General features: G+C 34.2%; 1 protein-coding gene across 2 annotated transcripts in view; it reads left to right on the forward strand.

Annotated features, from left to right (window-relative positions):
* The window catches only part of LOC148304833 (uncharacterized), a 61,707-nt gene extending 45,810 nt beyond the window's left edge, over positions 1-15,897 (forward strand). For both annotated transcript variants that reach the window (XM_088267619.1, XM_088267620.1), the window contains exons 3-5: positions 10,820-10,985; positions 12,707-12,828; positions 14,023-15,897. In XM_088267619.1, coding sequence (XP_088123745.1) covers positions 10,820-10,985; positions 12,707-12,828; positions 14,023-15,291 — 1,557 coding nt within the window. In that variant the 3' untranslated portion in view covers positions 15,292-15,897. The remainder of the gene's footprint in view (positions 1-10,819; positions 10,986-12,706; positions 12,829-14,022) is intronic.
* Positions 15,898-27,738: the final 11,841 nt, after the last annotated feature.

Genomic DNA, 27,738 nt, shown 5'->3' on the forward strand with positions numbered 1-27,738 from the left:
TATACGCGAATTTATTTCCGATATTCACAAAATACCTCCGATGTACCCGATAAATTCTTATTATTATTAATGTTATTTTTTAAATCAATGCATAAATATGTTATGGAGGAATAAATAAAATCTTAGCCTTGTATTAACTATATTTATAGAAATATTATGGTTATTAGAATCAATGTGTACAAGATACACAAAACCGGGAAGGGAGGGTTAACGAGCGTTTATATCGCATAACGAGTCACACATAAGGGCAAGTCCCTTTTTCACGACATTCACATGTGAACCAGGACTTTCGCGCCGGGATTCGAGGTAGATAACAACGATATTGAAGAGCTTGTGAAAGAGCTCAGTCAAGAGCTGACCACCGAAGAGCTTATGGAGTTGCATCGTGTTTCACAGCAAGGAGAGGAGGAAGAAAACCGAGAAAAACTTAATACTATCTGGTACGTCATCTTGAAAGCGGTCAGGTCAGAAGTCGAAATAATCGGCGTGTATATAATATGGAAAGATGCATTAATACAGCTGAGCGAAGAATGTTTGCAAAGACATATTGGTATGGCGTTCTATTCTCTCTGCTTAAACCTTCGGAAAGCGGTGCGATGGTTAGTTAGTTAGTTCGTTTTCAAGTATAGTCACAGCAACGCGTATTAACGTATTATCTCTTAATATTTCTAAATTAGACAAAATACGCACTTTTTTTCTTAAACTGTGAGTTCATTACTCCAAAACCGGAAATAAAAAAGCATTACGTTACATAACGTGGTGGAAATATGAGATATAATCTTCTAGCGAGATCTATTTATGGTTATTATAGTCTGTTTTAATCAAGCGTATCTAGAATATATTATTAAGAGCCATGGCGCACGATCGAAGCAAGATTGCGGCAAAAAAATCCGATAAACGTGAAAAAATAATGAATAAGAAAGATTTCATGTTTGAGACAGAGAAATAGAGCATCTCAAAAGAAATGTAACAATACGAAATTTGCATAAAAATATTATGTTTATTCAATATTTACACTGTCATTGATTTGTGTTTCAATCGGTAATACTGATATTTATGGTTTGTGATAGCTTAAATGTGATATATGTCCGTGATTCGATATTTTTGAGATTAAAAGAAAAATTATACCTAATATTCGGATTTTCTTATTGACTAGTTGAGTTTTTGAAACTTTTGAATTTCTGAATATTATTAAAATTTAAAGCATTTACTTTGTGGTTAGTCATTCTTACTTATTTATTTTTTTTACAAAAATTTTAGTATTAGTATTTTTATGTCTACCGGTTTCGAGACGTCCCGTCTCTTCGTCAGGACAATCGTAGTATTGTTTGCATGCTGTGGTAGTGATTGTCCTGCCGAAGAGGCGGGTTCGAAGAGACGGAACGTCTCGAAACCGGTAGACATAAAAATCTCGGTGAATGGTTATATACTAATATTACCTACACTTCTTGATATATTGATCAAACCCGTAACACAGTATGCGTGAGTTCACAAAAGCCATCTATGGTGGGATAGGAAAGCTTTTATAAAGCAGAGGAATCTGAGAAGTGTGGTTGTCAATCATGGGTAGTAAATATTACACGTGTATAAAGGGATCACTTTACCAAACCCATGTCGTAAGCCGTGTAGTTGATCTGACTTCCATATTCATCTTCATTTATGTTGAGATAATGACAAAAAATAATGTAATCACTGACTTATTTGTACCGCCTGGTCTTTTCTTACTCATTCGATTCACATGCCCAAACCATCTCAACGCACCTAATAATTGAACCATCTTTTTCGTATGCAGTATTGTCCATTACAAAATCGTCAGTGCGCGTTAGGCCTATGGTGATATTGTAGCCAAGTAGGTAGAACGTACTACTGGAACCGAAATAAATTGTATGAATTCACTTTCGTTTCTCTCCTCCATATGTAACTATTTAAAATAATGTAGAGTATGGTATAATTAAAACGAGTTATTAGAAGCATGTAAAATGTCACCTATGACATCAGAAAAGGGGAGTGTCGTGAATATTATCAGATATCAACAACGTCATTTATCAAAAATCGTCAATTTTCAGTAGTGCATGTTTTCGGAATGCCCAAAAAATGTACTATATCCCAGCAAAGCGGCATATTTTTAACATAATATTTTCCCGCTGCAGGGCAGAAAGTGTTGTTTTTGTATTTTGAAGAAAAAGGTATTGTATAATTATTTTTTTCATAAACTAAACATTTTTCAAATGGAGAAAAAACCTTCAAGCTTTCCCTAAAAAGATCTGTTGCACAGTAAAAGGTTTAATATGTGGCTTGATATATATTTTTAATCATCTTCATCATATCAGCCCGTTGAGGTCCGCTATATATTTTTAGTAGTATGTCTGGCGACAATAAATAGTGAGGTCTACTATATATTGTCGCCAGACATACTTTATATTTTTAAAACATTTTATTATATTCTTGTACTTTAAAAACGATCTACTGAAAAATCAAGTTTTTTGATATATTACGTTGTTGAAAGGAGTGAGCGAAGTGTCAAAGAAGATTGATTGCCATTGACCTTACAAAAGAACTCATGCAACGCAAACTATCGGATATATAAACACTTTTTTTCCGGAAATGGATCGTTTTATTTTGTAGGAATCTGAAAACGAAAGTGCATACAGAAAATAAAACAATTATTTATCATTTTGTAACCATATTTACTTATTTTCCTTGCAAGAATTCCAGTACATACTTTTTATAACAGTTTAATATCGCGTGATCTGCAGTTAGAAGACAATTAACGCATTCGTAACAAAGGGAATTGAATAATCGTTTAACAGTTAACTATAAACTGCCGGAAAATCTATCAAGTTTTAGCATAGTTATCTACTCGTTTATTCAAACGTCAGTCTGAACAATCAGGCCATTATATATAAGTACGTGAGATGCTTATGGATTTTAAATGGCAGCTAAATTCATGCCATTTATGTATAATTGAAATAAAATAAATATTTTTTGATGGCTAGCTGTGTCCGGCCACGCGTTGCTATGGCTCAATCTGATGAAATGGATTTAAAAAAAAATGAAAGCACACATTTCTAATGAGTGGTTTTACAATGCTTGTGAAGGAATGAAAACAATAAAAATCTCTAAAACAACAACGCAATTGAAAGCATTTAAAATGACAGCACGTGTCAAGAAGCATGCTTTCCACCATGAATTATCGAAAACATACAATTCAGTAAGCTAGGGCTGATCTAGAAGCCAGACGTGATCCGCACACATTTTTTTTAGTACCTATATACATTGGATTTTGGTTTTGTTTATAATATTAATTGCAATATTTATTTTTTAAACTTCTAACCTTTCAATAACTCTATTTTTTTTTATTTGGCGTTTAATTTGTAGAACTCCATTTTGATTTATGTTTTAGTTATTAAATCAAACACAGATTTTTTGAGTCTGCTAAGTTGTATTTTATTGTTAAATTACATAAAAATAATATTGTGACGTTTGAAATGCCATAACTACAGTCTGTTCACAGTTATTTTGACTCCAGTTTTTTTTTTTATTTGGCAATATAAATAATTAAAAAAAAAACTAGAGGCAAAATAACTATAAACATTTTTTTAATTAATTTTTTGGCAGTGTAAATAATTAAAAAAAAAACTGCTGGTAAAATAACTTGAACAGACTAGTCGAAACAATTATCAGAATATTAATTTTTATGTTTTTCTCAACAATAAAGTACAACTTAATAGACTCAAAATTTTTTTTTTTAAATTAATACACAAATAACTCTCTGAAGAAAAACTTATTTTTTAACACAAAAAGGTGTAAAAATTTAAGTTAAATGTTTCTTGGGTTTAAAGAAAATTAAGTTGCAAGGATTTAAAAAAATTACGTTAAATGCTCCCTGGGCTTAAAGAAAATTAAGTTGCCTTTGCAACTCTTTAGTTAAAAAAATTACGATAAATATTTAAAGAAAATTAAGTTGCAAAGAGTTAAAAAAAATTACGTTAAATGTTTCCTGGGTTTAAAGAAAATTATGTTGCAAAGAGTTAAAAAAATTACGTTAAATGTTTCCTGGGTTTAAAGAAAATTAAGTTGCAAAGAGTTAAAAAAAATTACGTTAAATGTTTCCTGGGTTTAAAGAAAATTAAGTTGCAAAGAGTTTTAAAAATTACGTTAAATGTTTCCTGGGTTTAAAGAAAATGAAGTTGCAAAGAGTAAAAAAAATCACGTTAAATGTTTCCTGGGTTTAAAGAAAATTAAGTTGCAAAGAGTTTAAAAAATTACGTTAAATGTTTCCTGGGTTTAAAGAAAATTAAGTTGCAATCTATCGTATATTGGGCTTTAAGAAAACGATTTGGCTCGACTGCGGAATTCATGCAAATCTTTCATTGTTTATCGTTCAAATATCCCACGACGAAAAACGCCCACCTGTTTTTGCCTTCACAACCTATAACTTAACTTCAAATGACAAATTAACACACAAAAACAATATTCCTAGCCTTCTAGTCCTGGCATAAACACAATAGAATTAGCCGAGGCCACAAGTTCTTACTCATTTATGTACGGGCAATTTTCCGCTGTTTGTTTTTCAGTCAGTATGATGGGCGGGTAAGACCCGGCATTCAGAATATCCGCTTCAGTAGATCCGTTCAGTAAGACCAGATCAATGGAAACATAAATCGCTCACTCCTTTCAACAACGTCATTTATCAAAAATCGTCTATTTTCAGTTGTGCATGTTTTCGGAATGCCCAGAAAATGTACTATATCCCAGCAAAAGAAGCATATTTTTAACTTAATATTTACCCGCTACAGGGCAGAAATTGTTGTTTTTGCATTTTGAAGAAAAGGTATTGTGTAATTATTTTTTAAATAAACTAAATCTTTTTCAAATGAAGAAAAAACATTCAGGTTTTACTTAAAAAGATACGTTGCACTGTAAAAACTTCAATAAGTGGCTTGATATTTATTTTTAATACATTTTATTAAATTTTTAAACTTTAAAAACGATCTCCTGAAAAATCAAGTTTTTTGATATACCATATGACGTTGTTGAAAGGAGTGATCGATATAGTTTATTTTACTATTTTTTTGATGGCTTTGGAAATCAATTCAAGGGTGTTTTATAACAAATAACAATTTTCACATTTAAAACAACATAAGTTAATACTTATTATTCACATCAATATATAAAATATTATAGAGTAGCACTAATAATACATGCATATACATCAACATACACACACATACGTACATTCACATATACAAACACATACACTTACAGTTGTATTGATATCTCAACCTACACGAAGAAGACAAGACTGTACGGTATAAATCATATGAAAATCAATATTTCTTGACTACATTTTGAAATAAGTGGGAATCGATCCTGCGACGCCTGTTTCACAGTCGAACGTCTACCCAACTACGCTACAGGGTCAATAAGTAACTAATCAACCATCACTCCGCTTCCCGCAGGGGTAGGCAATGAGAAAAAAATCCCTCTTCTACATTCATGCATCTCCTGATAATTTCGACTCCTGACTTGACCGCTTTCAAGTATTCGACATAATTAATCGTGCCAATCTTTCTCTACTTCTATTTCCAACTACATACGCACCACAAATTTGTTCTACTGTTTTTCGTACTCATTCTTTCTACATGTCCAAACTATCTCATCAAACTAACATTTCTTAATTTAATCAATAACTAGGTGTAGATGCTTATCTTTAGTCATAAATAAACCCTGAAGATGGCAAAAGGTTGTTGCCGAAACTAGTTGGTTAGTAAAAATGTGAGTGGATCAGAACACAAAGTATTTTTATTTCTCGAAATAATATATCAATATGATCCACAAAGTTAATGCTTTCAATATTCAAAACAAAAAAAGGCTTATCTTTACCTTTAATTATTTCCTGATTTCACAATTTGAACATCTACCATACATCGCTTTGCTACAAATTTGTCTCAAAGATCGACTGCATTCAGTCTACTTTCATCCTTCTCTTACCAACTCCATGCTTCACTTCCATACATATACTATTATGTGTTATATGCTTGGTAATAAAATTAACACCCAAAGCCTTATTATATTTTAAAAGTATAACGTTAAACGAATCTTAAATAATCTTCTGGTATTACGTCTCGTTTTTATGATAATATATCTATTATAAATTTGGGAAATCACAACCGCAAAAAATAAGACAATTGAATATTTCCACAAATTACTGGTAGGTATGTACGTTCAAATGCGACAATGATACCCAAACAACAGTTCGTCGGGCGTTCCTCAAGGCCGACTCTTGGGCCTCTACTATAGTCATTCCGAATGTAAACATCGATCTCTAAGCATGCTGAATGTGTCAAAGGAACTCTCATACTGGAAGTGTAATATATGTTTATACATTATATTTCTCGTCATTCGTCATTCTTATTGGTTCGGAATACTAATATCAGAAGCGAGACAACACGGTCAAATTGGGTTTCACGGCCGATCTATACAATACATCAGGGATAGCCAAAGTCTCGGTCAAAACTTTACTTTACAACATTTTAAATATAATATATAATAAATCCCTTACCGCACCCCAATGGCGCATAGGGCACTGCTTCATATAAACGCAGTGTTATCTCGATCGATTACACATGAAGAAAAGATGATCAGCCCTCCACTCCAGGTACCAGTCCAGTGAAATATTGAATAAATATTAGAGTGAAAAAATCACTTTTATTTATTAAACCCCCCTGGGAATCGAACCCGGGACCTCCAGAACGGTAGGCGAGCATGCTGACCATTACACTACGGAGGCGGACAACATTTTGAGTGTGTCTAAATACTTGTACAAATCTGGATTATCATTTGACGCTCATCGCGTCAGTCAGGGCACAAAGTTATTTGTGTTTTAACACAATACATATCCCTGCAGAGAAACGGCGTGGTGATGGCTTCCCCAAGAGAATAGAACGCCACACAATCTGTCTTAATTTTTTTTCCTGTGTTTTATTTTATTTTATTTATTTAGAAATTTTGCAGAACAGTTACATAAATACATTTACAATAATAAGGAACAAAAAACAGATATTTGTAATATTTCATTTACAAAATTTCACATATCGCTCACTCCTTTCAAGAACGTCATAAATCAAAAATCGTCAATTTTTAGTTGTGTATGTTTTTGGAATGCCCAGAAAATGTACTATATCCCAGAAAAAGTGGCCTATTTTTAACTTAATATTTACCCGCTACAGGGCAGAAAATGTTGTTTTTGCATTTTGAAGAAAGGGTATTGTTTACTTATTTTTTTAAATATATTAAATATTTTTCAAATGGACAAAAAACCTTCATGTTTTACCTAAAAAGATGTGTTGCACAATAAAAAGTTCTATAAGTGGCTTGATATTTATTTTTAATGCATTGTGCTATATTTTTAAACATTAAAAACGTTCTCCTGAAAAATCAAGTTTTTTGATTTATGACGTTCTTGAAAGGAGTGAGCGATATGTCGTTAAATATAAATGCAAATAGAGGGGCGAGAGGAATAAAAAGGGGAAATGGGAAAGATCAAAGCTAAAGTCCAAGACAAATTATGTTAAAATTGGGACACACCACGATATAAATATCGACGTACTTACTTTGCCAACAATCTTCGCCTAATCTACGTTCATGCACATAACCTGATCACGTCTAAGTATTGGAAATACTTGATCATGCCACATTTTTCTCAGTCTTCCTCTGCTTCTGTCACAATTTTGCTTTACTTATCTTCCTTCACTCATTCGATTCACATGCCCATACTATCTCACCTCTCCAACACACCTTTCTGAATTTCATCGATAATGCTTCAGATATGTAGAGGTTGAATGTTTTACATCGTTTTTCCGCACAGAGATTGCATTTCCACTACATTCAGTCTACTTTCATCCTTCTTTTGCCAACTCGATACTTCACTTCCATACATGACAAAACATGAATTCGCATACTTTTCTAGGCAATTTTTTATATTGTACGTATGTAATACTAAAAATCGTTTTGAATACCCCTGCAATGCATTATAATCTTGTTCTTACTTACCAACGCATGACAAATTGAACAGAAGAATACTAATTTTTCAATAACTATATTAAGATAATAGAAACATACTAAAAATAAAAGTCACGTAAATATATCGCATAATAAACACATTTATATAGAGTTGACCTATCTAAGCAGGTAAACGCCGACATGTACCCAACGATGAGACACAAGGCATGACCTCAATATTATTTTAAATAAAAAATATCACCTTCCATGGTTATGAATAACAAAGACTCTTCATTACAAATGGGTACATTTTCAGTACCATTTTCTGAAGTAAAACATTAATTAAAAATATAAATGTATATAATGAAGTAAAATATGGATAGGTTTTACCACAAACTCACTGCCGAATCAATTAATGAAACCATTTTCTGAGTCAAGTTTTAGAAAAAGTTAATGAAAATTTTGGTTAAGAAAAAAGTATTTGCCATTATGTAAAATTTTCGTAATTTCAATACTACATTTGCAAATATTTTATCAAAAATATTCAAATATACATTTTATTGTTTTACATATTTCAATTTTCTAAAGACAATCAGCGATGACAAGTTTTATTTGAATGTATAATTTCTTTGCCTATTGTTTATTAAAAAATATTAAATTCTTTAAATCTTGAATGTGGCTAGGTAAGGAGTTGGAATAATCGCCGGGTATGTGTATGAGGAGATGCATGAATGTAGAAGAGACGAATAAGGTCTTGCAAAGACAGAGTGGTGTGGCGTTATATTCTCTCTGCCTACCCCCGCGGAAACCGACGAGATGCCTAGTTAGTTATTTAGTAAAAATATATATTAATTTTTAAAAAATCCGACAAAACTGTAGTTTCGATTGTTTGATTGTAACATGCATATCCACCTTCGTAATGTAGTGGTCAGAGCGTTGGCTACCGTGCTGGAGGTCCTGGGTTCGATTCCCAAGGGGTTCAAAATAAATATGGGTGATTTTTTATTATCATATTTAATTAATATCACCCTGGACTGTGTTACAAGAGGCGCAGGGTTGATCACCTTGCCTTCATGCAAATAACGATCAAGATAACACTGTGTCGCTACGATGCAGTGCCCTATGCACCGTTGGGTGCGTATAAGGGATATAAAAAATAAAACAAATATAAAAAAGTACATATAAAATGAAAACCGTTATTGTTTATTAGTTTTCAAAACAGCGCTTTTTGGTTTCCACCGCCCATATAAGTCCAGTGTCGTTTCGTCTCCAGTCTGCAGTGACGATGACGTCAGGTAACATGGAAATCTAATCGTGATCGTACGTGAAGGAAATCTAATAACCCGATACCACCATATTAATTCTAGAGGCATCCTGTGACCATCTAGGTCAAGTTGAAGTGCGTGTTCCAGCCAAGTCAACAGTAGATATTCTTCAGTAACGCTCGTTGCCCTTATAGAGTCTATTGTGAGAAATCGTCATCGACTGTCGATATTTCCAGATTGATTTCACTTTCCACAAGACAATATGGCGATGTTTTCTAATGAAGATCGTGATTGAACATTCAAGGTCAATTTTCACTCAAGGGCCATCGCGACTACGTATTTTGAAATATGTTTCTTTTCTTTAGTGCCTCAACTTTATATGAAACATCCTTCTTCTTCTTCTTATTTTTTTTGTAGATCCTTAGGGTCTGCTTGTGCCTCCGCTTGTCGCTCTTGGGATGTTGACTCCCAGCTGTCTTTCCACCTTTTTAGAGGTCTGCCTGGGGGTCTGCGTACTTCAGGGTTTCCTTAAAGGGCGATACATGGAAGTCTGTCTGAGTGGAACATGCATCGCTCTTTTTATATGAAGGAAAATGAAAGTCTGAGCACCCCAGGGCTTACTACCTTACTACAGGTCAAGTTGAAGTGCTTGATCCAGCCAAGTCAACAGTAGACATTCTTCAGTAACGCTCGTTGCCCTTATAGAGTTCTATTGTGAGAAATCGTCATCGACTGTCGATATTTCTAGTTTGTTTTCACTTTCCACAAGACAATATGGCGATGTTTTCTAATGAAGATCGTGATTGAACGTTCAAGGTCAAGTCTCACTCAAGGGCCATCGCGACTGCATGTTTTACATCCTCGTTATAACCGAGTTCGACTGTATGTTAAAGTACTATTATAAACTACAAATATTTGATTTTAACAAAAAACTAAAAATTAAAAAGTTAGCAAAAATATGAGTTATACGTTTAAAAGAAGAAGGTACTTAGATGTTTTTTCAATGAATAATTTCAGCAAAATTTTATATCGAAATATTATTAACTTATTAATGACTAACATATGTCTTTGTGGAATGAATTCAACAATTTTGGAACTATCAAAAATGAGTGCCTTTGCGCGAGTCTAGCTGTGCAAAAAGGGATTTCTGGTTGATTATTCATTATTTGGCTAGATCTATTAATATTTTTCACTTCAAACCCCTTATCCATACCCCAATGGTGCACAGGGCACTATATCAAACAAACGCAGTGTTATCTTGATCGATAACTCATGAAGGAAAGATGATTAGCCCTCCGCTTCAGATACCAGTCCAGGGTAATATTGAATAAATAGTAGAGTGAAAAAATCTCTTTTATTTATTTGACTTCCCCCCTGGAAATCGAACCCGGGACCTCCAAAACGGTTGCCGAGTGTGCTGACCATTACACTACTGAGGTGGACATTAATGTTTTTAGGAAATAAAAAAACAATTTCAGCAAAAAAATAATTTAAAATAAGTAATGAATATTGTGGTTCTGTGAGTGATTTTTTTTCTTGTTTATTTTCAGTTATCTACTGCGGGTGCAGTACTGAGTTCCTGGAGCAGCGCTCCCGGATCTCCCAACGGGCAGTACCACATCCAGACAGACGAGGGTCCCGAGAGGTATTTCAAGTACCAGACGCAGAGCGGTCAGTACCGCAAGGAGAAGCGCCTTCAGGACGGAACTGTAGTCGGTAATTACCGCTTTCAATATTCAACCATTACAGCGTTTGTGCACTACACGGAATTCTACCACTCGGCAGTCCGGTTTTTTTTTAATAAATTAAAATAGAAGCGACCACGACAGTTTAGCGCAAGGGAGGCCAACCTGCGGCCCGCCGAGTGTCTATTTGCGGCCCGCGGAGTATTTCACATATTTTTTCTTTAAGTGTACATAAAACCACCAAAAGAACATTTCACGGTGCGTAGTTCGTATCATATCTTATGTATGGAAGTATTTCACTATCGTGACAATTTCAAGACCCATATAATGGCGTCAAGTAAAGCTGATAATTTTTGTATAGCCTAGCTCTAATTTAATAAATATGTTTGATTCTCATTTTCATTGTATCTTAATAAGAAAAAAATATATCCATTTCTAAAATCAGGCCCGGCTGCTGAAAAGGTTGGCCACCCATGGTTTAGCGTGATCGAATTTACGCGCAACGTGTTCACGCACCGATCCGAAGAAAGACGGTCAAAAGCACAAGCCTATCCAAGCCAATCATTCGTTTTATCATGTTAACCGGACTGCCGGACAGTAAAATCCGTGTAGTGCACAAGCGCCCTTAGACTGCTGAGAATCGATATATCGACTCCGATATATTTGCCAAAAACGCAACCGTCGATATACCGACAATGATGCCAGTGTTTATGTTTTGATTTTGATTTTGATTTGGGAATTTGCATTATAGCTTGAGCATTTCTAAAGCTCCGATTTGTCAATAAAATATTTTTATTGATAGCAGTTATACTACTACGACTACCACGCCATTTCCCGGGTAGGCAGAAAGGATGGAACGCCACACTCTTCTGTCCTGACATACACTTCTCGCTTCCTTCATATCCATTCATCTAGTCATATATACCCTCCACGCACGCAGACTTTTGACACAACCAGATTTCATGTACGTTCTGATTGATCTGATCATTCGCCTTTCTAAGTCATTCTCGCGTCATCCATTCGCACTCAAAAATATTAATATTCAATAATTAATAATTAAAAACATACAAAAATGTTTGTCATACTCAAAATAATGACAGGGCCAGAAATTACAATAGAATGTTTACCAATTGGTGGATACGCATCGATAACGAAAACTCCAAAGACGAGCCAATTTTACACGTTTTTGACACGTTCTTGTGAATAAAAATTTTATTTATTATTTATTCATACTTCTCATTTGCATTTCTTTTAATACACTTAATTTTTTCATTACAAAAACCGTTTATTTCAATTGTTTTATATGTTCTCCGCCGATACCAGAAGAAATACTAAAATTGATAAATATTTAAGAAAAATACTGTGCATTTTGTACACACCTAATGAAAAGGACATTTTTGCAAATGCACTTACTCTCTCTCTCTCTGACCCTTATCTGCACCCAATGGTGCATAGGGCACTGCATCGTTTTGACGCAGTATTATCTTGATCGTTACTTATATGTAAGCAAGGTCATCACTCCTGCGCTTCAGGGACCATTCCAGGGTAATACTTAATAAATATTAGAGTGTAAAATCACTAATAACAATTTTCTCCCCCTCTGGGAATCGAACCCGGGACCTCTAGCACGGTAGCTATACACGCTAACCATTACACCATGGAGGCGGAATGCACTTACACCCACACAAAATATCAAACACATTATTTTCATTGAAAACCAACATGAACTTAATTATTATTTCTAATTTCTAGGTTCTTACGGATGGATTGATGCTGATGGTTATCTTCGTCTCCGAGATTATATCGCCGATAATGAAGGATACAGAATCCTGAAGTCAAAGACGGTGTACGTGGGACAAAACCGTCCAATAGAGGTACACATTATATTTTCTGGCTACCTTTCTTTTTTATTGTACAAAGCACAAGAAAACGGGATAAACCAAATTTGATATTTCGCTCATCCTTTCAACAACGTCATATATCAAAAATCGTCAATTTTCAGTTGTGCATGTTTTCGGAATGCCTAGAAAATGTACTTTATACCAGCAAAAGCTGCATATGTTTAACTTAATATTTATCCTCTACAGGGCAGAAAGTGTTGTTTTTGCATTTTGAAGAAAGGGTATTGTTTAATTATTTTTTAAATATACTATATATTTTTCAAATGGAGAAAAAACATTCAGGTTTTACCTAATAATATCTGTTGCATAGTAAAAAGTTTAATAAGTTGCTTGATATTTATTTTTAATACATTTTATTATATTTTTAAACATTAAAAACAATCTCCTGAAAAATCAAGTTTTTTTTTTATATATGACGTTGTTGAAAGGAGTGAGCTATATCAACACATAAAGTTACTTCCGGTATGTGGAATATTGTGGATGAGTATCATCGTTGAACAACAAACTGGAAAAATATTTAAAATTCTAGTTCACAACCATGATACACGATTTACCCACAACGAAGGGTTGAAAATCCCAAGAACTAACAATAAATATGGGAGTAGAACACTTATAAAACAAATAAAATAACAGTATATCGTTCCAAACATTTTTTATTTGTTGCTGACGGAGGTAAGAGGTCAAAATAAAATATGGAACAAAGGGAAAATAAAAGTTAATTCAATGAAAATTGAAGATCGTTTTTAAAGTTTAAAAATATAATAAAATGTATTAAAATAAATATCAAACCACTTATTGAACTTTTTACAGCGCAACACATCTTTTTACGTAAAACCTGAATGTTTTTTCTCCATTTGAAAATTATATAGTTTGTTTAAAAAAATAATACCTTTTACTGAAAATGAATAAACAAAACTTTTTGTCCTATAGCGGGTAAATATTAAGTTAAAATAAATATTGAGTAAATATTAAGTTAAAAATATGTCACTTTTGCTGGGATATAGTACATTTTTTGGGCATTCCGAAAACTTGCCCAACTGATAATTGACGATTTTTGATTAATGGCGTTGTTGAAAGAAGTGAGCGATATGTATTTATATGTATGTAAATAGTTTACAAATAAATGTGTTAAAAGGATAATCTTGAACTTATTTTCGTATATTCTAGGAGGCAGTCAAGTTTGCCAAAAAAGTGGCCCCGCAAGCAGGAATACTAGTAGGAGCTGCCAAGCCAGGACTCGCCTCCTACCCTGCGAGAGGCACCCCGGCATATCCTTCAGCATCTCGCCCATCTCTGGGCTACCCTACGGCCGTGAACTCACTGGGAGTGTCTGTGACTCCCGCGCCCACCTTCTCATCTTACCTGCCGCCCAGCCGCTCCCCAGCTCCGTTTGTGTCTTACAACTCCATCGAGAGCAGCACGCAGAAGCCTGAATACGACTTGAGGCCTATTGCTAACCCGGTTTCCGCTTATGGAACTGGAGTTCCTGTCACCTCCAACACGCCGCTGGTACTACTCTCGCACAACTCCATAGAGAGCAGCTCACAGAAGCCCGAGTACGACTTCAGACCGACCGTAGAACCCATCGCGGCTAATGCCTTCACAGAAAGACCCGCGAGCTCCTTTTCTACAGAAAGACCTTTATCTTTACCTGTTGGAGTATCTTCATCTACATTCTCAACGCCGATTTCGATTCAATCCTCGACATATCTGCCTCCTGTTTCATCCTCTACTGAAAGACCTTATTCTCACGGGGTCTCTTCGTCTACATACCTTCCTCCTGTACAATCCTCTACGTATATCCCACCAGTTGAATCGTCTACTTATTCTCCTCCTATACAGTCCTCGACATATCTCCCTCCCTCTTCATCTACGTACTTGCCTCCAGTTTACTATTCATCCACCCCTGCTCCAATCGTCGCCATCACTTCGAACGTCTTGGGAGACTATAAGAGGAAATATGGCGTCAGTCCAGTAGCCAAATACAATACGTACGAAACGCGTCCGAGCTACGGAGATCGTAATTTGTATTCAACCAACTCTTTGAATTTGGATCCGTTCGGCTTGCAAAGTACACCCATCGACCGAAACGATCAATACCGCTACCAACGACCCCAGACTTACAACAATTACCGATCTACCAATCCTTCAACATACACTGGTAATTATATCGGTAATGGTTACGATCCCCAATACCCTCTTTACGACGGTGTGTCAGTGACCAAGAACGGTTTCAGGTATTACTTACCCAAGCAGTACCATGAAGAAGAGAACTCTGGCAGTGATACTCGCGCTGGCAGTTTCGGGTATGTGGATCCTTTCGGCATCCGAAGAGTGATATATTACAATACCTCTCCTGGATCAGGGTTCGTACACAGAAAGAACAACAGATATGTGGGATTCGATGCCACGCCATACGATCCTAGGCCATTATAAAAAAATCATTCCGGTTCGACTAAAACGGTTGACGGGGATTTATTACATCATATGAAAACAAATATTTTGTAACAAACGCCTACCGTATCGGTTTATAATATACGGAATGTCGTCCGCATTGGCTGGCAGTCGTTCAGTCGCCTTGACATTGAGAGCCACCGACGCACACAATTGTCAAAATTACATTCAATCATTATACACTTCCTAATTATAATACATTATTGTTTAGTGACGTGATTAACAGAATGCACATGATCTTTGAGTTAAACATTGAGTTAATATAGTACGAATGACTGAATCCTAACTTTTTCAAGAATGTTTTATTGTACCCTCATAACTACATGTATACCTATTTTAACATTTTTAAATATTTGTTGGAACGAATTCATGATCTATTTTTCCTTCATCCCAACCTACTTGCTACATTTCTTTGTGTCTAGATTCCACCCACTACCTTCCACCTTCCCACTCTTGGTCAATGGAAAATAGCAACAGGACGCAAAATTGTACTACACGTGGGCGCAAAAGTGGACCGATCGTTCAATTCAAGTCTAGATTATCGTATTCAGGGTTGCCTATCAATTCCGCGTCGTTAAATCGATATTTTTTTTTTAAATAAACAATTTAAAACCAATTTTACATATTTATCGCGCATCTGAAGTACCTGCTTGTAATAAAATTGACAGCTTTCATAAGGATGTTTGCGTTTTTAATTTAAGTTTTGCTTGGTAAATACCATTTTTTCTTCAAATCTATTGTGACACGTGTTTCGTTGCATTCCGCGTCATTTTCAAACACCTTACGTCATTTTCTTTAGGAATTTTATTTTTCTATCTAGCTAATATTTTATTTGATCTTATTACCTCCTTCAATAAATTATTGTAAATATACCATTATTTAAATTACAAATAACCATTATTTCAGTACAGTGTATCCTAAGAACACAACTCTAAAATTTAGACTTAAATTCACATACGTTGATTGAAAATGACGCGGAATGCATCGAAACACGTGTCACAATAGATTTTAAGAAATAGTGGTATTTACCAAGCAAAACTTAAATTAAAATGTATGGATATTACCGCAGATTGACTCCCGAATCATTTAATTAAGATATTTCTTATTTCATGGGCTATTGGCATTTCAATCTCAATATATTATGACTGAACAAAGACAATATTTTCAATATCAAAACATTCGATTTTAAAAAATTACGATTTGCAAAAATGAAGTTTAATTTCTTCATTAACAAAACATACATTTTAATTTTATAATAGATAAGAGGTTGAATAAAATGTTTATTATTCTGAATTTATTAAAATCACTTTTTTATCAAGTTCCATTGTGTGTTTAAAAAGAAGTGATTATTTTGTTGGCATTGCACGAGTATAGTTATGAAGGTGCGTCTTTACATTTTCTAAATATTTTTGAATGTTGGCAACCCTGCGATTTCTGAAATAGTAGCACGACCTCCAAAAGATAACCATGTAGGGCTTCTAGTGCGTAGGAAGACAACCAGCTGACGCTGACGCCTCGACCATATTCAGCATCGTATCTACTAAATTTATTATTGTAAAATTTAGAATATCATGACATAATAATGGAATGTTTTCCCTGTGTAAAAATCAAATACAGTGATTTAAACTTTTTTGTACAATTGGTAAGGGCGTCACTATCGACATTGACGATTCAAAAATCATTGTTCATAAATGTACTCAAATACGAGTACCTATATATAAATCAGTTCCATTTTTGAACATTCCATAGATTAACAGTACCTAAGTGGGAAAAATTAAGAAGTAATACAAGTTTTTTTTAAATTATGGCTTAATTTTTTTCTTTGATTTTTTATTATGATAATCCTGAAGGATAAGTCACCTTTTAACTTTTAATAGTATAGAATATATATACGGTGGTGATAAATCGACCATTTCCCGACTAACATCGTTAACGTCATTTAAAATATAGTTTTCTTTTGATTTCAATTTACTAAAACAAAAAATGTATGGAAGTGAAGCATGGATTTGGCAAAATTAGGATGAAAATATACTCAATGCAGTCGAGATGCGATCCCTCAGTGCAGCAAAACTATGTATGATAAATGTTCGAATGGTGAAATAAGGAAAGAATGCAAAGCCTAAAGTAAGCATTATGAATAAAATTAAGAAAGGTGTGTTGAGATGGTTTGGACATGTGAAAGAACGGAAAAACAAATTTATGAGTCGAATGCAGTTAGTAAAAGGAGCTGAGTAAGACCGAGAAAGAGTCGGCATGATCAGTTATGTAAAACACTTGAAAGCGGTCGAAATAATCGCCGAATATGTACGAGATGCATGACTGATGAAGTGGCGAAGAATGGTTTGCAAAAGCAGAGTAGTGTAGCATTCTATCCTCTCGGCCTACCCTGCGGGAAGCGGTGTGATGGTTGGTGAGTTAGTTAGATTTACTAAAACACAATTGGCGTTAACGATAGTTTGATAGGAAAGGGTCAAACACCTAAATTAAAATACAAAAACCTTGTTTTTTCGGAGGAAAAAGTAGAAAAATTGTTAAATTCATATTTTGCGGATTCATTAATTTATATGGTACAATTGATCGATTATTCTTGTATGAAATGTATAACTAATCCTTTTGTAATAATTTACATATCGCTCACTCCTTTCTAGAACGTCATAAATCAAAAATCTTGATTTTTCAGGACAACGTTTTTAATGTTTAAAAATATAACACAAAATATTAAAAATAAATATCAAGCCACTTATTGAACTTTTTACTGTGCAACAGATCTTTTCAGGTAAAACCTGAGGGTTTTTTCTCCATTTGAAAAATATTAAGTTTATTTTAAAAATAATTAAACAATACCTTGACGTCGCCCACCTTTTCAAGCTGATATACCTTGGGAATATTGATGGAAGGGTAGGGAGATGAAAGAAAATTCTGCACAAAAAATATACTTAAATTAATTTAATTAAAAATAAAATAATTATACGAAAGCGACTTTAACTTAAACTAATCTTGAATTGCTATCTTAAATTAGCTTAAAATTAATTAACCCTATCTTAAATTAAACTTATTCTAACCTTTGGTGGAAAAGATGCGCCATGATGCTGGTGTGGCCGTGATCCTTTGTGAAAAAGCTGCGCCGTTGGATGCTGGGATGAGGTTCTTCTTATGACGGGCCGCCGTGCGATGATTCTTGCTTCTTATCTTCTTCTTCTCCTAGTAGAGCTTCAGCTCTTAATTTGAGGCTTATGACCCGGCGTGGGTCTGCTTTTGATACTCCGGATGAGTAAATCCCTTTTTTCTATCTTCTCTCTCCCTGCGTAGAGCTCCCGCTCTTCTCCTCACTTAAGTCTTAAAACCTGGTGTAGGTATGCTTCTTCATCTGATTTCTCCCGACTGCTCGATCCCCCTGATCTCTCTCGACTGCTGCTTACAACTCCTCGATCCCACTGATTTCCCGGATGCGGATTCCGACCAACTCCTCCTTCCAACTAATTATTCCGACCAGTCCGACTGGTCGGTCTTTCCTTTTACGACTGATTCCTCCCAACTAATCCTTCCAACTGTTGGCTTCTAAGAGATTATTCCGACCAACTGCCGGCTTCCAAGAGATCGATCCCACTGATTTCTTCCCGTTATATTCAGTTTCTCTTCTTGAAGATCACGCCCTCGAAACCATTTTTCATTGGCTGACGGTGCGCTTGTATCCACCCCCAAAATTTTCAACGTCTAGACATCAATTAGCAATAATTTTATTTGCGCTATATCGTAAACAAATGATTTTACTATAATCATAAAAACCGCCGGCAAATAATCCCTTTACAGGCCAGCGGGTTGGCGACAGTTTTTTTTATGATTCAAACCTTTTAAATACATTTTAGTTTTACGACAGGTAAATTATAAAAGGTCGGAGCCACAAAAAAATATTTGAGCGCACAGATTTTTTTTTTTTTTCTAAGACTAATTAAATTAAACGATTGATAATTGATTATTTTTGCCAGGCTAGAGGAGAAACGTGGTTTCACCACGTCAATCCACCCCGCCTTGTAATGGCAAAAAAATCAATCTTCAATTAAATTATTAATATTTGTCTATTTCCTAACTTATTTACTACTTCTGTTCGTACATGGTTATACTAGTGGGTAAATATAATATTTAAACTAATTATCCCTAGATTCGGGTGGTTCAGTAACTCCCGGCGCTACGCGTAAGTCGTATACAGATTTATTTCCTCTGTCTACCAAAAATGTTCCTTGCGTTCCGATTTGCATTTGGACTTTAAATCCTATTCCTAATAAATGTATCCGGAGATCTTTCTTTATCTCATTTTCCCAAGCATCTATTTCTCTCTCTTCGTTCTCCCCTTGCTCACGCAACGTGCCGTTTCTAGTTAGAGGCATATTTTTGTTTGTTTACGGTCACGTTAATCGATCAATAAAAAAAAATCGAATTACCTAACACCACACCTGTATTGTATTAAAACAAGAGAGAGCAAAAAAATATATGTAAATGTGCATTTAAAATTAATTTGACAAAAAAAACATATGCATAAAATGTGTAAATATTTACTTTCTTTATCTTCTACAATCTCCTACCCCTTTCTCAAGGTAATCAGCTTAAAATGGGACTGTCAATAAAAAAAAAAATATGTATTCCTATACATATAAATTTTTTTGTAAGTTTTCTCAGGGTCGCGAACCTCGAAATTTACAATATTTCGATGGCCGACACGTTTTGGGCGCCAATTGACGTCGCCCACCTTTTCAAGCTGATATACCTTGGGAATATTGATGGAAGGGTAGGGAGATGAAAGAAAATTCTGCACAAAAAATATACTTAAATTAATTTAATTAAAAATAAAATAATTATACGAAAGCGACTTTAACTTAAACTAATCTTGAATTGCTATCTTAAATTAGCTTAAAATTAATTAACCCTATCTTAAATTAAACTTATTCTAACCTTTGGTGGAAAAGATGCGCCATGATGCTGGTGTGGCCGTGATCCTTTGTGAAAAAGCTGCGCCGTTGGATGCTGGGATGAGGTTCTTCTTATGACGGGCCGCCGTGCGATGATTCTTGCTTCTTATCTTCTTCTTCTCCTAGTAGAGCTTCAGCTCTTAATTTGAGGCTTATGACCCGGCGTGGGTCTGCTTTTGATACTCCGGATGAGTAAATCCCTTTTTTCTATCTTCTCTCTCCCTGCGTAGAGCTCCCGCTCTTCTCCTCACTTAAGTCTTAAAACCTGGTGTAGGTATGCTTCTTCATCTGATTTCTCCCGACTGCTCGATCCCCCTGATCTCTCTCGACTGCTGCTTACAACTCCTCGATCCCACTGATTTCCCGGATGCGGATTCCGACCAACTCCTCCTTCCAACTAATTATTCCGACCAGTCCGACTGGTCGGTCTTTCCTTTTACGACTGATTCCTCCCAACTAATCCTTCCAACTGTTGGCTTCTAAGAGATTATTCCGACCAACTGCCGGCTTCCAAGAGATCGATCCCACTGATTTCTTCCCGTTATATTCAGTTTCTCTTCTTGAAGATCACGCCCTCGAAACCATTTTTCATTGGCTGACGGTGCGCTTGTATCCACCCCCAAAATTTTCAACGTCTAGACATCAATTAGCAATAATTTTATTTGCGCTATATCGTAAACAAATGATTTTACTATAATCATAAAAACCGCCGGCAAATAATCCCTTTACAGGCCAGCGGGTTGGCGACAGTTTTTTTTATGATTCAAACCTTTTAAATACATTTTAGTTTTACGACAGGTAAATTATAAAAGGTCGGAGCCACAAAAAAATATTTGAGCGCACAGATTTTTTTTTTTTTCTAAGACTAATTAAATTAAACGATTGATAATTGATTATTTTTGCCAGGCTAGAGGAGAAACGTGGTTTCACCACGTCAATCCACCCCGCCTTGTAATGGCAAAAAAATCAATCTTCAATTAAATTATTAATATTTGTCTATTTCCTAACTTATTTACTACTTCTGTTCGTACATGGTTATACTAGTGGGTAAATATAATATTTAAACTAATTATCCCTAGATTCGGGTGGTTCAGTAACTCCCGGCGCTACGCGTAAGTCGTATACAGATTTATTTCCTCTGTCTACCAAAAATGTTCCTTGCGTTCCGATTTGCATTTGGACTTTAAATCCTATTCCTAATAAATGTATCCGGAGATCTTTCTTTATCTCATTTTCCCAAGCATCTATTTCTCTCTCTTCGTTCTCCCCTTGCTCACGCAACGTGCCGTTTCTAGTTAGAGGCATATTTTTGTTTGTTTACGGTCACGTTAATCGATCAATAAAAAAAAATCGAATTACCTAACACCACACCTGTATTGTATTAAAACAAGAGAGAGCAAAAAAATATATGTAAATGTGCATTTAAAATTAATTTGACAAAAAAAACATATGCATAAAATGTGTAAATATTTACTTTCTTTATCTTCTACAATCTCCTACCCCTTTCTCAAGGTAATCAGCTTAAAATGGGACTGTCAATAAAAAAAAAAATATGTATTCCTATACATATAAATTTTTTTGTAAGTTTTCTCAGGGTCGCGAACCTCGAAATTTACAATATTTCGATGGCCGACACGTTTTGGGCGCCAATTGACGTCGCCCACCTTTTCAAGCTGATATACCTTGGGAATATTGATGGAAGGGTAGGGAGATGAAAGAAAATTCTGCACAAAAAATATACTTAAATTAATTTAATTAAAAATAAAATAATTATACGAAAGCGACTTTAACTTAAACTAATCTTGAATTGCTATCTTAAATTAGCTTAAAATTAATTAACCCTATCTTAAATTAAACTTATTCTAACCTTTGGTGGAAAAGATGCGCCATGATGCTGGTGTGGCCGTGATCCTTTGTGAAAAAGCTGCGCCGTTGGATGCTGGGATGAGGTTCTTCTTATGACGGGCCGCCGTGCGATGATTCTTGCTTCTTATCTTCTTCTTCTCCTAGTAGAGCTTCAGCTCTTAATTTGAGGCTTATGACCCGGCGTGGGTCTGCTTTTGATACTCCGGATGAGTAAATCCCTTTTTTCTATCTTCTCTCTCCCTGCGTAGAGCTCCCGCTCTTCTCCTCACTTAAGTCTTAAAACCTGGTGTAGGTATGCTTCTTCATCTGATTTCTCCCGACTGCTCGATCCCCCTGATCTCTCTCGACTGCTGCTTACAACTCCTCGATCCCACTGATTTCCCGGATGCGGATTCCGACCAACTCCTCCTTCCAACTAATTATTCCGACCAGTCCGACTGGTCGGTCTTTCCTTTTACGACTGATTCCTCCCAACTAATCCTTCCAACTGTTGGCTTCTAAGAGATTATTCCGACCAACTGCCGGCTTCCAAGAGATCGATCCCACTGATTTCTTCCCGTTATATTCAGTTTCTCTTCTTGAAGATCACGCCCTCGAAACCATTTTTCATTGGCTGACGGTGCGCTTGTATCCACCCCCAAAATTTTCAACGTCTAGACATCAATTAGCAATAATTTTATTTGCGCTATATCGTAAACAAATGATTTTACTATAATCATAAAAACCGCCGGCAAATAATCCCTTTACAGGCCAGCGGGTTGGCGACAGTTTTTTTTATGATTCAAACCTTTTAAATACATTTTAGTTTTACGACAGGTAAATTATAAAAGGTCGGAGCCACAAAAAAATATTTGAGCGCACAGATTTTTTTTTTTTTTCTAAGACTAATTAAATTAAACGATTGATAATTGATTATTTTTGCCAGGCTAGAGGAGAAACGTGGTTTCACCACGTCAACCTTTTCTTCAAAATGCAAAAACAATATTTTCTGCCCTGTAGCGGGTAAATATTAAGTGAAAAATATGCCTCTTTTGCTGGGATATAGTACATTTTCTGGGCATCCCGAAAAGATGCGTAGCTAAAAATTGACGATTTTTGATTTATGACGTTCTTTAAAGGAGTGAGCGATATGTCAAAAATCCATAAAACACTTTTGAATCTTATTTTCAATGACATTGTACCCACATATATACAATTTATTATGTTTTAATTCTTACTGTTAATCATACTAATAATTTTTAATTATTTATTGTACCATTAGACATAAGAAATACGTATTAATAATTTATTTATATTAAAATAATTCTACTAGATTAATTTGAGTGACTTATTTTCATTTGAAGAGGTGCCATTACATATTATATTTACTTTTATTCAATTTCTGTAAAATTGTGAAAAAGATTCTTTGTTAAGACCCAATACACGACAAATTATCTTTATTTTCTGTAAACCCAGTTAAAATTTTACGTGATTGAATTTTAAAATGCCGTTTTAGTATTGAAAAAATAAGTTTTTTTTTAAAAAATACATGGTTTTGAGAAGAAAAGAGTTATTGAAAGGTACGGAGTTTAAAAATTATAAAGATATTTTTTTATATTTGGTTACGCACCCTATCGTATGAAGTTATAATTTTTGCAAATGGCGTTTATGTCAACCATATTTAAAATTTGTAAAATCAACATCTGCAGTACCTATTTAATCAAATTTAAAATGGCGCATAATTAAAATCCAATTTTGTTTTAGACTAACTTTTTAAATAAATTTTTAAAAATATTTAGACTTTTATATTTTTTCTGTTAAGTGGAAAAGATAATATCCGTCCAGTGTTTATACACATTTGTGCCCGTTTTATCAATTTGTTTGTATACTGCAGCTGTCTAGATCTCAAAATTTAAAATTCGATTGATGTACGACGCCATTTTCAAAAATTATAACATTTTCCTAAAAGATGATCAATTTTGCGCAACGCTTTATATTCTTTAAAAAAATTGTGTTATTTGTTTAATTATTAACAACGATTAATGAAAATGTACGACATTCGCTAATTTGGTTTTCGTTATAATTTGGGTTATTATATAATATTAATGAAAATAATAATTTTAAACGATTTCGTTAATAATTTTTCATTGCATGTGTACAAATATGGTGCGCTTGCGACATACGTGCATATGTCTCTAATTAAATCTTGTTACTAAATCGCACACAGTCATTATATTAAGTAAATTTTATTTTAAATAATTAATTAAATACGCTGTTTTATTATCCCATATGTATTGTATTGTGTGACTTAATGGAAATAAATATTATTTGACGAATACTGTGTTCTTTTTATTGAATAATCACACTGGCCAACAATTTACAACTTTTATTTTGTAACTGGCATGAAAATACCACGGCTGTCCAAATTTAAAACACAGTAAGGGATATTTTTTTGTAGTAGGCTTTTTTGCATTTATGGACTAAGTAGACTCTACTTATCCCATATGTATTGTATTGTATGACTTAATGGAAATAAATATTATTTGACGAATACTGTGTTCTTTTTATTGAATAATCACGCTGGCCAACAATTTACAACTTTTATTTTGTAACTGGCATGAAAATACCTCGGCTGTCCAAATTTAAAACACAGTAAGGGACATTTTTTTGTAGTAGGTTTTTTTTGCATTTATGGACTAAGTAGACTCTAGTTAGTCCAAAAATGCAAAAAAAAAAACCTACTACAAAAAAATGTCCCTTACTGTGTTTAAAAATTTTGACAGCCGACCTGATCTTTATGCACTTTGCATAGCTGAATTAAAAAACGAAAGCAAAAATAATGTAGCACGTCAGATTTTTTAGTTATGGATATTTTTATGCTGATATTGACTGAAGTTTATTTTATTATTTATGTATAAATATATTGAACGGACCCTACGTAAGTGCTTTAACTACATTTTTGTCAATTTTGAGATATTTGGTGTATGTTATCAACTGATAACATAAACAACTGATATCAACTGATCTACAAATATAAATAAACAAAAAATATATAAAATGAATTACGCCTAGTTTTCAGGCGTATAAGACGCTATCTACATTGAATTTTCGAAATGAACTGAACTCCTCAAACGCTAACTACTTAATTTTAACAAAGCATAAAGTTTTATAACGATTATTACATTATTTTATCGTGTTCTTTAATGTTTAATACTAGTTAAGAATTTCAGATAAAAACGTCACTTAATAATAAAAAAATACGTTGAAAAAATCTTCTAAGCTCTCGTAATGTAACAAATTTGCAGATAGAGTACTTTACGTAGGGGCCGTCGATATATAAACATATAATGCTATCGTTTTCAATATTAACAAGTTTATATATCATATTTCCACTATTACTCCATAATTATCAACAAAAAAAATTATCCCTTAGACCTTAGACTAAAACATGTCTAGATACCAACCACTATTACGGTTTCAACGTATGGGGTCCATACAAACAATAATATGACCGTAACATCAAAACTTGACGTGATACAAGCTTGTCACTATATAGACTTTGAATAAGAACGATTAACTCAGTCCAGATCAGTCATCAAAATTTCAGTTACAAAATCATTGTATACCAGTGTCATTTACAAATCTGGATTATCTCCAATTTAGAGTTATTTTATACATTATTTTGGACATCTCAACATAGATAAAGACTTTTATGGAAGTCTTGGCATTTTACATGGCTTACGACTGCCATAAGCTGGTTTAGGTGATCATTTTACACATGTGTAACATTAACCGTTTATTGTAACTGCAGACAGTTGGTAGAATTCCATATTGAATTGTTGGTTAATATATCCAAAATTAAACACGGTTATTGGATTGAATTCCCTGTAAATACGTAGACCTTCATATTCTTTCTCTTTTATTCTTCTTTTTCATCTTGGTGTAGGCCTTGTGGCCTGTTTGTAAGAGGGATTAGCCTCCTGCGATGTCGATTCCCAGCTATCGACCCACCTCTTTGGTGGTCTGCCCGGGAGTCTACCATGGAGTTGGCCGTACAGTGCGATGTCTCCTTCGTTGCTTTCCCCACCTAACGACATCTTCCATCTCGCATATTTCCCTGATTCTGGCGTTTCTTATTCTATCTCGAAGACTCTTGCCTGATATGCTTCTTAGAGTCTTCATTTCCTATTTTATGTTGAGATTTATTCACTAGTAAAATTGAACAACAGAACCCCGGAAATTCAAGATTTTTAAGAATAACATGTGTAGGAAAAATATTTTTAAAAAACAAGCAGACTGAAAAACATAAAATCACTACATTTAACCAAATTTTGACTAACAATTATTGAGAAGTTAATAAAGTATACAGTACTGTATCTGTACTGTAAAACTCATGTACTGTAATATTAGATTGAAATGTAAAAAGTTGCAAATAATGTTATACAGGTGGCGTAAAAAGAATCATCCAATTTTGATTTTAAAAAAATTTATTACTAAATAAAAAAAATGACTACGAAACTACGAAAATATTAATTTGGACCTAAGCAAAGGGTCAAAATCTTTAATTTTGCACCACCTTTTATTTACCTTACAAAAAACAAAGTCATATTAACAAGTATTTCATTGACAAAATAGAGCTAAATGAACTAGAAAAAACAGAAAAGAACACACAAAAAAAGGCTAATCCGAACTTTTCAAATCCGAACAGATCACTGCCCCAATTAGTTCGGATTTCCACTGTATATAAAAATATTCACAAATTGAAAAAAAAATTAAATAATGTTTTCTAGCGTTTCTTAAGTATGTGAATATAATCCAGGATTCGGACCTCACATACTAATGAAAGAGTCTCTGCTTAATAAAAGCTTTCTCATCCCACTATAGATGTCTATAGTGAACTCTCTAATACCGTGTTTCAATTTTGATATTGATCATATCTAGAAGACTCAAGAATCTGAGTACTGTGGTTGTCAATCATGGGTGAATTTTACAAATGTGTAAAGTGATCTCTTAAACTAGCCTCCGATGGTCGTTAAGCCCTGTAAATGCCCAGACTTCTATATTCTTCTTCATCTATGTTGAGATGTCAAAAATAATGAAAAAAGTAACTCTTCATTGGCGATCATATATATTTGTTCACACAAGTATTTGCACACACTCAAGTATTTCATCGACAATACGGCTGTCCAAACTCAAAACATAATAAGGGACATTTTTTTGTAGTAGTTTTTTTTTTTTTTGGACTAAGTAGAATCTACTTAGGCCAAAAATGCAAAAAAAATGTACTATAAAAAAAAATGTCCCTTACTGTGTTTTAAGTTTGAACAGCCGAATAGAGCTGAATGAACAAGGAAAAACAAAAAATTAACACACAAAAAAGGCTAACTTTTGAACTTTTTCGAATCCGAATCTGAACAGGCCACAGCCCTGTTTTGTTTAGTTAGGATTTCTGGAGTTCCCCTGTTTTAAAAAATAAATAAATATTTCTCTGGAATAATACTCAGTTGCAGGCGAAATTATATTTCCGTTGACAAAACGAGTATTAGCTAGCTCTGCCTATTGCCAGTGCCGGATCAAGAGTAGTGACGGCTCTATTCTAAAATATTAATGTGGCCTATTA

Source organism: Brachycentrus maculatus, unplaced genomic scaffold, assembly GCF_059751285.1.
Source record: "Brachycentrus maculatus isolate JH-2025_06_01 unplaced genomic scaffold, ASM5975128v1 h1tg000301l, whole genome shotgun sequence".
NCBI lineage: Eukaryota > Metazoa > Arthropoda > Insecta > Trichoptera > Brachycentridae > Brachycentrus > Brachycentrus maculatus.